The sequence below is a fragment of the Thunnus thynnus genome, chromosome 14 (assembly GCF_963924715.1).
Source record: "Thunnus thynnus chromosome 14, fThuThy2.1, whole genome shotgun sequence".
Classification (NCBI taxonomy): domain Eukaryota; kingdom Metazoa; phylum Chordata; class Actinopteri; order Scombriformes; family Scombridae; genus Thunnus; species Thunnus thynnus.
Window position 1 is genome coordinate 16,545,387 of NC_089530.1, and position 15,205 is coordinate 16,560,591.

The window sequence follows — 15,205 nt, forward strand, 5'->3', positions numbered from 1 at the left end:
AGCAAGTGATCATGGTAAGAGCTTTGAAGAGTTCTAGCAGTTTCATGATTAATCACTCTCTTGCATGCACGTATACACTCATCCCTTGTTGTCTACATTGTTGCTTCAATATAACTTTATAAGTAAATCCTCCTCTCGTGCAAATGTAGCCATAACACACTCTGCGTTTCATCCCCCATGACTTGTCCTTGGGTTCTTACAGTGCTGCAGTGATCAACTGCACACTATGGACAGTAGAGGAGAGCTGATTCAGTCTTCACATCGTCCCATGTGAAAGCTGTTGCCAACTTTCTCTCTAACGCACCCTGACAACACTTTTTATGTTTGTGCTGAATTTTCAGCGTTGTGTATTTGAGCTCAGCCTGTGCCAAGCTTGCGAGGGTCAAATAGCTGACTCTGGGGAGGTGGTTTTCTCCACCCGTACCCTTGCAAACCACCCCCACACCGCAGCGCCATCACAGGGAATGCCTCTCTCGACCTCAGGCAAAAGGCAATCCCACAATACTCTCTGTCAGCTCCTCAAATCCCAAACCTGTTCAAAACACAACAACAATGCCACTTACAGGAACAGGCAGATCACGGCGGAAACCAGAGCTGGCGCTCATCTTACACAGACCACAAACAAACACGATTTGACTTGACTTCAGAGCACGTCCTCTGAGCTCTGTGTACCATGTCGGTGGATGTTTCATTTTACCATAAAAATCCTTTGATTTGTGAAGTCAAGAACCACGCAAAGTCAGATATAGATAGAGAGAGCATGCCTCAGTCCTCCCCAGCAGCCAACTTTACACTTGACATCACATAGAGGCTTAATGCTGTGCAATACGGTCCAGTGTTCCTCCAAAGGCAATGACCTTTCCTATAAACACACAGATTGGTTTGCTGCTCTGCCATCTTGCATAATTACACTGATTCTCTGAAGGCTTGAGATTGTGTGTGTACACACTTGCTGCAACGTTTCATCCAGTCTCCAGCTCCTCTTAATGGATCTTGTTAGCTGAGGTCAAAGTCCTTTCTGTCTGGGGTCACAGTAAAGAAACACAACCTTCCCTGTGGAACACATTGGGGGGCCTTGGGGTGGGCTGATGTACACACAAGCCATAACAATCCCCAGCTCGTCCTCTCCCTGTTTCCTCTCCTAACTCCAGGGTTAAAACATGCAAATTCTGTATGAAGGGAACTGATTTATTTTCCCCAGTGGGAGGTGTGAGATCTAAATTTAAAATGATTAAATGAGCCTTGAGTTAGAAAATCATTTGCACTTCCATTTGTTAGCCTCTGAGCTGTTCTCAAATCAAGGACAAGTCTCTGAATCATTAGGCTCAGATGACTGCTTTTTTTACTGCCTTTAAGAAGAACATTTCCCAAATAACATTGGTGACCCCTTTATTGTTTATTACAATTTGTAGACATAATCGACACATTCTCAGAAATTGGAGGAATTTAAAGGTCTAGTGTGTAGAATTTAGTGTCATCTAGCTGAACGGACTTGGCAGAAATGGAGCATAATATTCATAAGTATGTTTTAATTAGTGCAAAATCACCTGAAAATAAGAATTGTTGTGTTTTCGCTCCCTTAGAATGAGTCCTTTTATATCTACATAGGGAGTGGGTCCTCTTCCATGGAGGCTGCCATGCTGCAACACCATGTTTCAAGAAGGGACAAACCAAACACTGGCTCTAGAGAGGGCCTTTCGTATTCTTCGCGAGTTCTGTGGCCAGGTTCTTCTACATGCTTGGATGGGGAGGGGGGGGGGGGGGTGGTATTCAGTTTGTTGCAATCTGCAACCTCACCGCTAGATGCCACTAAATCCTACACACTGCACCTTTAAATCCAGCCTTTTTAATGCTGCCCATTTGGTCTTTTTTGATATTCAAACTGTTTTTCTACAATTACCAAACACTTAACTTAGGGAAATGTTGATTAAAATTCCAACCTTCACCTCTTTTGCTTTTTTTTTGCACATCAAACGTGTAACTTAAGCTCGTCTCCATAACTTCATGTAGTCCTGTGCACCGGCTGGCATCAGTGAGAGTTTTGCAAGTATTATTGCATCAGGAGAAGATAAAGGTAATGAGACCTGTCTCTCAAACAGAGAGAGCCTAATCTTCTTGGTCTCTTCAAGCTTCTCTTAAGCCGCTGGAGTGGAGTGGAGTGAAAAAAGAGGAGAGGAGAGAGCAAAAAGAAATGGAGAGGAACTGAAGGGAAAGTGAATAGGTAGGATAAAGGAAGAGAGATTACAATGGAGGTAGAAGAGAAGAAAGGGAGAATGGGGGAGTTAGAGGGACCAGTTTACCTCCTCAGCAGTTGATTTATGGTCAGACATAAATGTGGATAATAGTGGGTTAAGTGGACAATGGATAGGGAGGAAAATACAAATCAAAAGAGACATTTTACTAGTAAAGAGAGGTTAACAGATGTGTAGCAGTGGAAGATGAAGGCTCATTAACCGTTAATTTTAGGAATGCATCACACAGGAAGATAAAGTAATCCACAAAAATAGTAAATATACAAAGACCTGCTGAATATTCAGTGCTGGAGGGACTAATGGAAGGAAAAGATGGTCCAAAAACCTCCCTGAGATAACCTGGACACAGTTCCACACTTGTGTTTTAACATTTTGAAAAGGATTATGTATCATGTGAATCAGAGGATATCAAAAACATTTGACAAAGGGCACGCTGTCGCATGTATACACATCTGCTACTTTGGCGTGCCAAAAGACTGCAATGCTCAGAAACAGTGGCCCATCATGCAACGTCTCCCACTCATCCGTTGTTCTGTGGTTACATATTTTCTTGGGTGATTGATTCATTAGATAAGAGATTTTTTTTTTTTTAATTTGAACTGATGAATCCAAATATACAAACAAATAAGTCCACTACTACATTTGAACATTTCTGTAGGGCTCTGAAAAATGTTCAAATGCATGAAAATATAAAAGGCTGGTCGTTGAGAGCAGATCAGGTCCTGGTTTCATTTCAGTGATGCATCAACTTTGCCTCGGACTCAGGAGCTACTGAATTTGGTAATATTCCTTTTTAAGGACAGATTCAAAGAGTGCCAAGTTGTGTATTATTCATTGTTGCACCAAAGCCAGGTTTTATAGTACATTTGCAGACTCATATTCCATCAAGAAGAAAAATAAGGAACTCCTAAATAATTACTGTATGAATCCACTCTGTTTGATGATAAATAAACCATACATAATTCATCCAGGGTTGGACAAAATGTAAGCTACAAACTAAACTACAGTACAATCCAGTTACATCACAAACTGTGTCCTAAAAATCACTGATGAATCAACATTTCTCGGACACCATTTCAACAAAAATGTATTATTACAAGCTTAACAAAAGTGGTATTGAAAATGGAATTAGAGTGCACAGATCTTGCTGCTACTATGTCCACCCACGGTAAATAAATGCCTTTGTAGCACATGTCACGAATAAAGCAACCTTCAACATACGGGAGTATTTTTAGCCTCTCTAACTGAGAGTTGCCACTAGCCCCTACCACTTTGCTGCTAAAACATTAATCTGCCACTCATGTCTGGATGTTGCTCTTTATAGAGCAGGGTCATTGATCAGTGCAGGTTAGACAGCAGGGAGCCAATTAGGGCAATAGCTACCGTCTTGGTTGCTTTCCGCTCTTGGAAAACACCTAAACAGCCTTTTCTGTAGACGGTAATGGGCCCCCGATTTCATCTGTCTGTCGTTCGCTGAGTCTCTTATTGACAGAGAGCTCGCCGTCTGTCTGTATTTAGGAGGAAAGCTCATTAAAGTGTTCTGAGGGCAATAGGGGATCACGGCTAAGACAGGTGACTGCTTGATAAGCTGTTGTTTTTGCTGTTGTTGTCAGTGCTGCTGCTTCTACTTTTTAAATTCACTGAGGGGCGTGGAAGAAACAAGACCTTGGAGAAGAAAGGCTCATACTTTCTGTTCATTAATAGGGTCCAGAAAACCTTATTTTTTGCCCATGAAAAAAGACATAATGAAATAAATATTAATATTATTGCAAAATAATGTGGTTCTCGCATCATATATAGTAATACTAGAATCTTCTAAAATATTTAGTGGTAGCAGGGCCTGATGATTATCATTTAAATGGAAAATCTATCTCTAATTCAAGTTTTTTTTATATGAATAATATCTCAAATAGCATATCTGTCATTATAATTAATGAGTAAGTGTTTTATCATAAACTGCCTTTGTCTTTGCATGATTTAATATAGTGTAGCATGTGGAATATTGGATAAAATGAGTGATAGATAAGCTTTCAGATGGATTACTCATGACAAGATGTGCATTAAACCGTGACAAATGTTGTGTTGCTGCCCTCACGCATGACCTTTGGAGGCCCTCGTTGGCTGAGTTAGTGCCATTTTTGATAGACATCACCATAGTCCTTACTTTACAACACTTAGAAGTCACTGCAGTCAGATAGCACTTGGGAATCCCACTTACACTTTGCTGAAGGTCACTGTCAACTTTTGTGTTGTTTTTTTTTGTTTTTTTTTTGCTGAGATGTTTTTGATGTATAACCTATACTGTAAGTCAAAGAATAAAGCAATTCTTTAAGAAATTTAAGAAACAGTTTCTTCAAGGCACTCTGCTCCACATGTAAAAGAGCAAAAGAGTCGGAGGTACAGTAGAGTAGAAGGACAGAATTCTCTTTTATATACTGTACAGTGTATATTTACTTAGAGTTACATTTTATAACTTCAAAAGCAGCAAAATCAAAAACTAAGTCAGACCATAACGGTAACCTGTGGACTTTTGTGACTTATGGAGCAGTGTTTTACTGAGTGGCTCCCCAATTTGTATGTGCAAGAGCTCTCTGCAACACAATACACACAGTGCCGCCAATTTCAGGTACAGAATGACAATCAGTGGCAGTAACATACCAAGAAACATGGCAATGTGCCCACAAAATGTACAGAAGAAAAAGCAAACATGGATGTAAACAATGTAGTTTTCAAAATACATGCAAATGTTTTATAAGGGAGGAAATTAATTTAAGGCATTTGTTAGGACTCAAGGATCAGAATCAGCATCAGTCTCTGGAACAAATTTTGAGCAAATGGTGAGTCTGTGTCCGTTGGGAAAAGGCAGGTTCTGTTATGCTCATGGCTTCAGAGACCTAGGCGCTGATTTGATTGTGTACACATGGCGAAATACTTTCTGAGGTTTTGCTCAGTCTCAAATTACCGACACTGAAGTACGCATTCTATGTATTCTATTTTCACTTTAATTTGTCTTATGTTTTTTTTATTATTATCATCACCTTGGGTTTTATTTTCAATCTTATGCATATTTACATGTTTTTTTCTTTTTTCATCTGTGTGCATGTAATTTCTTTCATTTTAAAGCACTTTGAGCTGCATTTTTTTTTATGAAAGGTACTGTACAAATACAGTTATCATTATATTTTAGTTGCACAAGCCTTAAGGATGTAAAATTATTGCATTAAGTAGCTGCAGGTGTTTATGCTACATTGCTTTTCTGCTAATATCCGCTCTTACGAGAATATCTTATGGAATATCTCAGGCCTTTATCACATTAAAGCTTCTTACAATGCTGAAATGTTGTTAGAAGCTGAATGCTGAATGCTGAATTTAAAAAAACCCCTCAATTTTGGCTTACTGCTGTGTGCAGCCTAGAGTGTCTTGCTGAAGACGGAGCTCTGTTAGTGCAGATATGAGTTCTGCCACTGGTTAGGAGGTCCAGACAGGCAGCAGGTTGCGAGCTTCTGAGGCACACTATTACCTCCTGATTCATAGGTGTGGTAAGTGATGCCGACACAAACCGAGCCCTGGATGAAATAGAAATCAATCATTGCCCTTAACACACACACACACACACACACCTAGGTAGAGCAGAGCAGAAATAACACACACACACACACACACACAAGATTGTCCAGCACCCCTGAATGAATGAAAGTCCCGTTTGTTAGAGCAATAATAGAAAATAGAGTCAACCTTCAGGGTATAGTCAAATAGATGGAGGTTGGTGGTTCTAAGCAGCAACAACATCACAAGATCAACAATGTCATTTTGAGGAACGTCTCAGTAGCATTTAGTGCAAAGGATCATGGACAATTACTCCAAAGAAATGTCAAAGTACATAATATTTTTAGGCAGATGAGGATTTTTTAAAATATGTGTAACATTGGACATATGTTTTTGTGATGTTTAAATGCTTTTTGTTTGGACTTTTATAAGGGTGCTTGACTTGAATGCTCTACGTGTATATTCATCTGATGACACTCATTCACATGTATGCTGAGTTGTTGTACAAAATGGTGGAAATTGGCCTCAGGTAATTGTGCCACTGATGGCTATAGTACGATAAAGGCTGATGTCATTCAGGCATGTTTCTTTTTTTTTCATTCCACCTACTTTCTGATTGGATAATATGGTGTATAACCCCCTCTGGAAATACACAGTAAGTCACAGTCTGGGTCAAAACACATCTTGGTCATTTACGTAGAATGCTTTCATTATACAAAGAAGTAAACAAAAAAACCTGCATAAAACCTCTTTTATGCAGTCAATCTAACTTGTGATTTCCATCTGCAGCAGTGTGATAAACACTGCATTCTTCTCATGCCAGTAATCATGTTGGAGGACATTTGTCTGGTTTATTAAATGGACCAATTTGAAGCTTTTCCGCTCAAGTCAGACCTCATTTGCATAGAAAACAAGAATGTGTCTGTGTGTATAACCATAGTAACAAGCCTATCTCTAGATTGGTAAAAAAATATATATATAAATGAAACCTGTCAAGATTTAAATGGCCAGTTATTGCAAATCGCACCCCTTCATCTACATTAAAGTAATAATGTTGTCTCATTTGTTTTCATGGTCTCCGTGTCTGAGGCCATAAATCTTACTAATGTCAGGTTTTCCGTGGTGATTACAGGGGCAGTTATCTGTACCTCCAGTCAAATACAGCAGAAGCGAAGCTCAGCAGGCAAGCTCTCTGTCAGAGCTGCAGGGCCTGATTGACAGCTGCTTACCTTGTTTAAGGTGAATTATTCGGCTTCACAGACAGGGACAGAGGCGATTGGATGCACATTCCAATCTAGTAGTGTCAGCCTTCACTCAGGGTTTTCTATGAGTTACAGAGAGTGAAAAGAAAATTATGATATTGATTTGCAAGGTCTTAAACTGCTGTGATGCCATTTATTGCTCAGCCACACGCGTTAGTGTTAGTTGGTTCGTTCACCTGACTGTTAAAGCTTTCAGCCACCAAACAAGTGAAACTAGAGGGAGTATAGAGGTACAGGTGTACATTAGCTCAGTTTCTCTGCTCTGTAGCCAGGCTATAAAAACTTTGATTTGGGTTCTTTTATTATATAGCCTACATCTTTAGTATGCCCTCATTTAAGCCACTGGCCGTCTATTATCTGCTGACATTAAGATGATAAAACTCAAAGACATTTACGGATGACAAGTGCTGACCTTTCAATCTCCCACAATTCATAGCGTTGTCTATTTTTATCCCGGACCACTGGGGCTTGAAATGTTGTATCAATGGAAGAGTTGCAATACAGCATTATGAATCAACAGGGCTATACATTCAAGATTTTTTTTCTTTCATTCTCTCTTTAGTTGTAGGAAAGTAACACTCATGCGGATGTGTCTTTATTCTGTCCTCTTTTGTTTGAGTAGAGGGACATGAAAGAGTGTACGTCTTAGACAGCATGCGCTGGCAGGCTTACATTATGCTTTTTCATATTGCTGTCTTATTGTTTCCACTAGCTGGGGAGACATCACAATTGGGACAAAAAGCGTACTTGGAGTGCAGCCATTTTGAAGAATGAGCTCCTGTCCTGTTGTGCAGATGGGTGTGCTGTCCAGCAGAGATGCAGAGAGATGCAAACTGTTTGGCTTGCCTTCCTGTTTGCAGACATTGTGGATGTCATCCATTTAGTTCAGTGTCCACAAATCATCTAATCCTACTCTGGTCTGCAGGGCTCAAAATAGGTCCAGCACAAAGGGGCAGCACAGGACTAATGTGATTCTGGAGATGGACAACCTTTTCAGTGACACTGATAGCTTTAGTATCCTTGGTGAGACCAATGATTGGACTGCAATGTCGTTTTTGTCAGCCTTTGGATAGTTTGGACTTGTGTGTGTGGCTTGACTGACCTCAATCTCATAGTTCTTTTGCTGCAAAATGTTGAAATTTGTGATTTCCTGAAAATTATTTTTACACTTTCTAAAGTCAAACCCCTGAGCATAAACCTCAGCACATAATAATGTTTCACAGCTGCTCTATAGCTCAACATTTCCTTGACATTTCTCAAAAAAAGTGAACATTTTTGCCATATAGAGTAAACCCAGAGTATCTACTCTATCGCATGTGCAGATTTGCTCTGCTGCTCCACAGCCTCTATAAATCACTTTTGTGTAGAGATAGGAAAATTGTCGATAGCGGTGACTTGTATGGGTGCCGTCCTGAGCAGATTGCATTCCAGGCTGTACCTGTGTAATCCCTAAATCAAACACATGTCAGTCTAGGTAAGCCCTTAACCCCTGGATCAACAGGCTTTGGCCCGCATAGTCCCATCATCTCAAATCAGAATGCTCTTTATTTTTGCACTTTGATCTCTATTTTTTGTAGTAATAGTTACTGTAGGGAATACAAGTTATAAATGTAACATGTATACTATAATGTGATCATTGTAAAATGTAACACCAACAGTGGGGATTTCTTTGTAGCAGAGGTACATCACTCAAGTCACATGTCACTTCCTATGGCCTAACAGTAATTAGCCTGTACCATTCAGCCCCTGTTTGTTCTATGTGGTTCAGTAGGCATGACCTATAAACAGAAATAACAGCTTTTCTCCACATGGTGTTGTCAGATTCAGCCTTGCACCTGTGTGTCTGTGTGTGTGTGCATTAGCATGTGAAGAGGCTCCCTATTCTTCTTCTTCTCTTCCTTTTTGCTGTGACCCAGTGTAGGTCTGTAACCCAGGGACACTGGGTAACTGTACCAGCATTAAAATAGCGGGATATAACGGGGAACAGAGCGTGTTATGAGATTCACTAGTTTCACGTCTCCCTGGGTGAGGCTATAAATAGCCTCTCACACTGGAATAGAGTTTTCCCCAGCGATGCGGATGAAAGCCAGAGGAACAGCTGCGCTAAAGCCAAGTCCTGTTAGATCAGCGAGTCACATGGGCATGTTTCTGTCTTTCTCTCTCTCTCTCCTTTTCTTTCTGTCTCCGTCTCTCTCTGTCTCTGGTGCCTCACTCTCACTTCCCATTTCTCTTGCTCCTAATCTGTCCCGCTCTCTGTCTCTCACCCACTTGTTTATCTTGCTGCCTTGCAGTATCTTTGTCTCTCTGTCACTGTCTTGCTCCTTCTCCGTCTGTCTGTCCTGCTCAGTTTCCTGTCTCTCCTGATGTCTTTTAATTTGTGTCTCTCTGTCATTATCTCAGCCCCCCCCCCCTTGTGTTATCGTTCTGTCATTCTATCTTTTTGCCTTCCTCTGAATTGTTGTTTGACTGGCTTTCCTTCTCCTTCTCCCATAGCCACTGTCTCTTTGACTCTGTCCTGTAGATTTCTCACTCTCAGTTTCCCTCTTTGTCTCCCTTCCTGTGTCATGTTTTCTCTCTCTCTCTTACTCGCTCTCTCTCTCTCTCTCTCTCTCGCTCTCTCTCTCTCTCTCTCTCTCTCTCATTACTGCCAAGCCTCCCCTGTGTACTCTGTTAATTGGTACAATCCTAATATTAACAGTGTTCATCTGTCTTATTAGAAGGTTTCTTGAAGTAGGAAGATGAACTACATACATTTTTAAATAGAAAATTGAACAGGTGTTACATCCACACTTTTCATTTTGACTCGAGATTGTGTGTCTGTAGTCTGCTTGCTGCTATATGTGCTGCAGATGAGTAGAATGAGGGCTGAAACCTGGTCAATGCTGTTCATCATTTTTCATATCAAGAGCTATTTTCCATTTTTAATTATTTAAAAGAAGGAAGTGAACTCTGACACAAGGTCAACATTTGAGCACTAAGTTTATTGAAAAAGCTGTTTTTTGGTCATAGACGTTTGTCAGGCATTAAACACACAATATGAAACAACATCTTCATACTCCAGCCAGGGCTGCAGAGACAGTTACTCCATCATATAGATACATACAATGAGACTAGCAATGCATCTCAATATGTATAGATCATAATACAAACCAGAAAACAGAAAATACTTGCTGTAATATTTATCAGTAAGAAAAGTTCAACCAGTGGGACCCCAGATGTGTCTGAGGGGTCACAAGGTAATTAACAGGATGGGAAACAGAAAAAATAATATTTCTGCTACACAATATGTTTCACAATGTTTTCAGACTTTCCTTTCATATTTGCCTTAATTCTATTAAACTCTTGGATAATTTTAACCAGATGACATATACAAGCAGTATTGAAAGGATTGTAAGAATGTTGCTTTGGGGTCACAAACAGAAAAAGTTGAAAACCACTGATGTAAGGGGTTTAAGGATCGAGGATGTTGTATTGCTGTACAGATTGTAAAACCCCCTGAGGCAAATTTGTGATATTGGGCAATACAAATAAAACTGACTTGACTTGACCAAATAACTACCAGTCAAGTATATTTTCCAAACTAGGAATAATCTTCATAATCGCCATCTTAAAGAATAAGGCGAAGCGTTGTCTTTGCCGTTGACTGTCTTGCAAAATTTTTACATCTTTACTCATTTTATTTTGGTTTTATTTATTGTTGTTTGGGTATGAACACATTTGTCCTGTGACTCCCTCTCTCCCCCTCTCTATCTGCCTGTCTCTCTCACTCAGTTTGACATCACAGGTGTGTATATATAGCCAGCAGATGGATTCTCCCATGGCAGGCTGCTTCACTGCTTCTCTCTCCCTTGGTTTAGGCCTACCGCTGGCCACTCAAATGAACTAGAAACAATTTCTTGTTTACATTGTCTCTTCTGATCTGCCCAACCATCAGTTTGTGACTGCATCCATTATTCATGTCTTCCCCTCTACCAAACACGTGCTCGTATGCACACACAGTAACACATTACTGCTGCTGAATGTTGTTCTTCCAGCCTCCATGTTCAGGTGTGTACCAGTGAGAATAGCTATTCCCAGATTAACTTGGCATCTGTGGAGGTCTACATTATCTGAAAAGAAATACAAATAATTCATGTCAAAATCTCTTTTATTCCTTCAAAATTTGTGCTACAATTTAAATGAAATGAATATACAGTCCATATCTTACTAGATTGTCTTTTTAAAAAAACTAATTCACAAAGACACAACTGATTGGTGTTTCCATGATGCGATGCGGCACTAGGAACTTGTCAGACAGTGAGCAGCATGTCAGTATTTACCACAAAGTTGCTGTGACAGGACTAATGTCTGAGGGCATATACTTGTAAACAAATCTGAAGGAAACAGTAGCAAGAAGAGTGAGAAACAGGTACTGCTACTGTCAGACTTGGGTGACACACAGTACTTCTAGTGTTATGTGGTGTGCTCCTACTGTGGTGTGTGTGTGTCGGGTGTGAGGTTGTTGGGGCCCTCTGGCTAAGAAATAACTGCTGGGCACAGACTAGCACATACTACGCCACCACAACATGCCTGGAGTGCTATCGAGCAGGCACATAGCCAATCGGAGTGAAACCTTAGACATCCCTGTGCACAGTGACCTGTATGCGTGTACGCTTTGCTGAGTATTTGCAGCACGTGACAGGCGAGATGCATGAAGGCTACGTAGTCAAGTGAGTACTGAACAAGTATGGGCGAGGGGTGGTACTGTTAGTGCTTTGGAGTTTAAGAGAAGACAGAATCTTAGTCATGCAGACGGCACATTTAATTAGACTATTTACAATTTACCATATCTTTCCAGCTTCAAGCCAACAATAGTTTTGTGAAATGAGCCTTAACTTTGAAATGTAGATGTTGTTTGCATTAGTGTTTCGAGCACAAAATGGATTATGTGGGAAAATACCTAAAATGTTCAAATGAAAATTAATTCAAAAAGCTCAGATTAGGAAACAAACTGGTTAAGGTTTAGGATGTTTTTTAAGCTTTGTTAATGATAAGTCTACAAAAACAACGTAGTTAAAGTTTGATTTAAAAATAACTGCAGTAACACCAGAAAACTTCTTGTCTTGGTTAGAAATTTACCTCAAGCTAACATCCATTAGCAAACACAACACTCAATTTTCCACCAACGTTTATCTACATTGGCTACTACATTTATAGAGCCATGTCTCTCTCATTCACTCTTTTTTCAGTCAAATATTTCTCACTTCTTCCCTTCTTCCCCTGTATTGGAGTTAATGAGTTTTTGTCCCAGGCACTGATTTTATGTGACTTTTAAAGACAAAACTGAATGCTTCGATTTACGTTCATAACAGATACTTTTAAAGTTTGGGAGTCCCCTAACACCAAGCTATTATAAAGCACAAGTAACTGAATTGTACACTGCAGTTCTGGGAGGCCCAACGGCAAGAGCAGATAATGATCTAATGAGTAAGTCAAGCTTTTTTAGGGACAGTTCATTGGCATTGTTATGGGTTGGAATCAAATTAGGAAAATGGCAGCTGTGTCGATGCCATATCATTATGAAATGTAATCCAATTTGACGAGACAATCCTCTTGAAATGGACAGAGCACTCTCTTGGGCTCATCTGTAATAGCGCTGCTCTTTAGCCCTGTAGAAGTACTCAAGTTGCAGTCTGGTTTGTCTTTGTGATGTATGTGGGCACATATTGGTCACCCTAGCGGTTGCTTGGTCTTTGGTTGCATCTCTGTTTTTTGTCCCATACAGTTCCTGGAATGAGATGTTGGATGTTCTGAAGTCATCCAAACAAACTGTAGGAATGTGACAAGTACACTAATGGGAAAAAAAAAAAAAATTTGTTGACAGCACATAATCCACCTCTATGGCTACTTGTTGGATGTCTCTGTGAGGAAGGACATTGTAAAATCCAAGTGCTGTATGTGCACCCTGTGGTAATATGATCCTGTCCCCCTTTGAGAGGACCAATGGGCCGCCATCAAGAGGATTGAAAGTTATTGCAATTCCAAGGATTCTCCATGGACACCATTTGCTGGGCCTCACTCATACTGTAGTTTTATGAAGCTGAGGGATGACAAACAATAACCTTTACTCTGTGTCATTGTGTAATAATTGTGGATAGGATAGGGAAGCTAAGTGCCTGCTTGTGTCAAATCGAGCCTGTCCTCCCAAGAAAAACGACAATAGGTCGTAATGTCAGCCGCCACCAATTGTTGTGGTCCATGATCTTTCCCTAACCCAAGCCTAACCAAGTTTTGTGCTTAAACCTGACCAGACCTTAACCACAGTGTTGTTACAAAACATAATTATTTTTAAGTGATTTGACAAATGATGTCCTGCCAATTACCTCTGATAGAGGCGCCTGATTAGAAAATGCTCCTATGGGTTGTTCTGAAACGCTCCTGTGGGTTGTAATGGAGTGCATGGTCAAACAACCTATGTCGTTGTTTAATTGGAGGGCTTGTTGGTCAAATCAGGAGGGAGTGAATGGCTGGAGAGGAACAGCTGCATGCAGTAACTCTGCCAAGCAAAGCATGTCAATGAACTGCCGTGCTACTCTGCTCACTCAGTCGGATGCAAGAGGGAACATTGAAAGGCCTGCACGAGAACAACAGTCTTACACTCTCTACCCCGAGGAACAGTTAACTTAAAGAGCCATATGTTCAAAACAGGAGGGAGTGACTACACATTCATTCTATCGTTATCTAATGCACATGCACTGAAACTCATTCAAACACACACATTCAACATATAGCAGATGGATGCCATCATGGCATGATGGCTGCATTTGCAGTCTTTTTTTTTTACCCTCAGAGGTTTTAGCTCATCATGAATGTGGTCATGCATGTGGTCAGGAATACGGGCGCCTTAGCTTCAGAAAGGGCTGATATGAATAATGTGTTTTAGTTTGTTGATGATGTTCATCAAAACTGGGGTGTTCTTAGAGGCTTTTATGCCTGTTCATGGTTTCCTGTTGTTGTTGTTGAAGAAAAATAGATTTGCCTATAGCAAACAATGTCTTTCTATCCTCATTGTTAAATGCCACCTCAAGTTTGTGTCTTTTAATTGTCCTTTGTAGATTCTCTTCATCCCTAAAGCATGTTCTTGTTTTTCTTTTTGTATTTATATGCTCCATTTCCTCACACAGATTATTTTTTCTTTCTTCCAGGAGGTTCAGAAGGTGAACAACCCCGCCAACAATCAGGCAGCAGACAAGGCACTGAAGGGTCCTGATGAGAAGGAGGAGGCCCCAGCCAGTGAGGTGGGATGGATGACTTCAGTCAAAGACTGGGCTGGTGTCATGATCTCTGCTCAGACGCTCACTGGCAGAGTTCTGGTAGGTTTTTCCTGTTCTAATAGATATAAATGTTTCAAACCCCAAATCCAGACTCAAATCCATTAGCCATTTAAATTTTTTTTACAGTAATGAACCCACAATTTGTTAAGTGCAGTGGTCTTTCCTCAGGCAAACTGACTGAAACTGTTTTTCACACCCAAGTTGGCTTTCAGATTAATCCACTATATAATTCACTGCCATGTTCACATTTACTCACCTGTTTTATACAAGCCACACATGAGACATGCTGTAGGGCAATTAATTTGATCTCCACAGAAGCTTGCGAATGTTCAGTCCTCGCTAAATCTCAGTTGTCTATTTGGCTGGCACTGTCCAGCCGTGTCTCTGCTGCAATGGCCCATGCCCGGCACGCTGTAACTCACTCTGCTGTGCCTCTGCCAGCTGAAGTGATGAGTGTGTGTGTGTGTGTGTGTGTATTTGTGTGTGTATGGTAGGGACAGATTTATTTGTGAAGTACGAGAGGTAGCATATGTGGTGTTTGTGCAGTAGGTAAGAGGCTGTCACTGTGGCTTTTCTCCTGGTATGAATTACAGTCTCACTTCCCTACTGACCCTCCTTCCTTTAGCTTTATCCCTCACTCTGCCTCCAGAATCTCTCCTATTCTCCAAGACTCTTTGCCAAGTCCTGGTGTATCTGTAACAATTCACATATATAATGCTTTGCACCTATTCAGACTATTCCCATATTGCTTGAGTATTCATATTCCAACATAATCACAGTTAATTCTATGGTCACAAAAGACTAAGCTGCTGCAGTTAGTGCCTGGTAGCTT

The 15,205-nt window shown here is 40.5% G+C and overlaps 1 protein-coding gene across 8 annotated transcripts in view; it reads left to right on the forward strand.

Moving 5' to 3' along the window:
• kcnma1a (potassium large conductance calcium-activated channel, subfamily M, alpha member 1a) overlaps positions 1–15,205 on the forward strand; it is a 141,106-nt gene that overhangs the window by 22,383 nt on the left and 103,518 nt on the right. For all 8 annotated transcript variants that reach the window (XM_067610261.1, XM_067610259.1, XM_067610262.1 and 5 more), the window contains exon 2: positions 14,245–14,412. In XM_067610261.1, the coding sequence (XP_067466362.1) occupies positions 14,245–14,412 (168 nt within the window). The remainder of the gene's footprint in view (positions 1–14,244; positions 14,413–15,205) is intronic.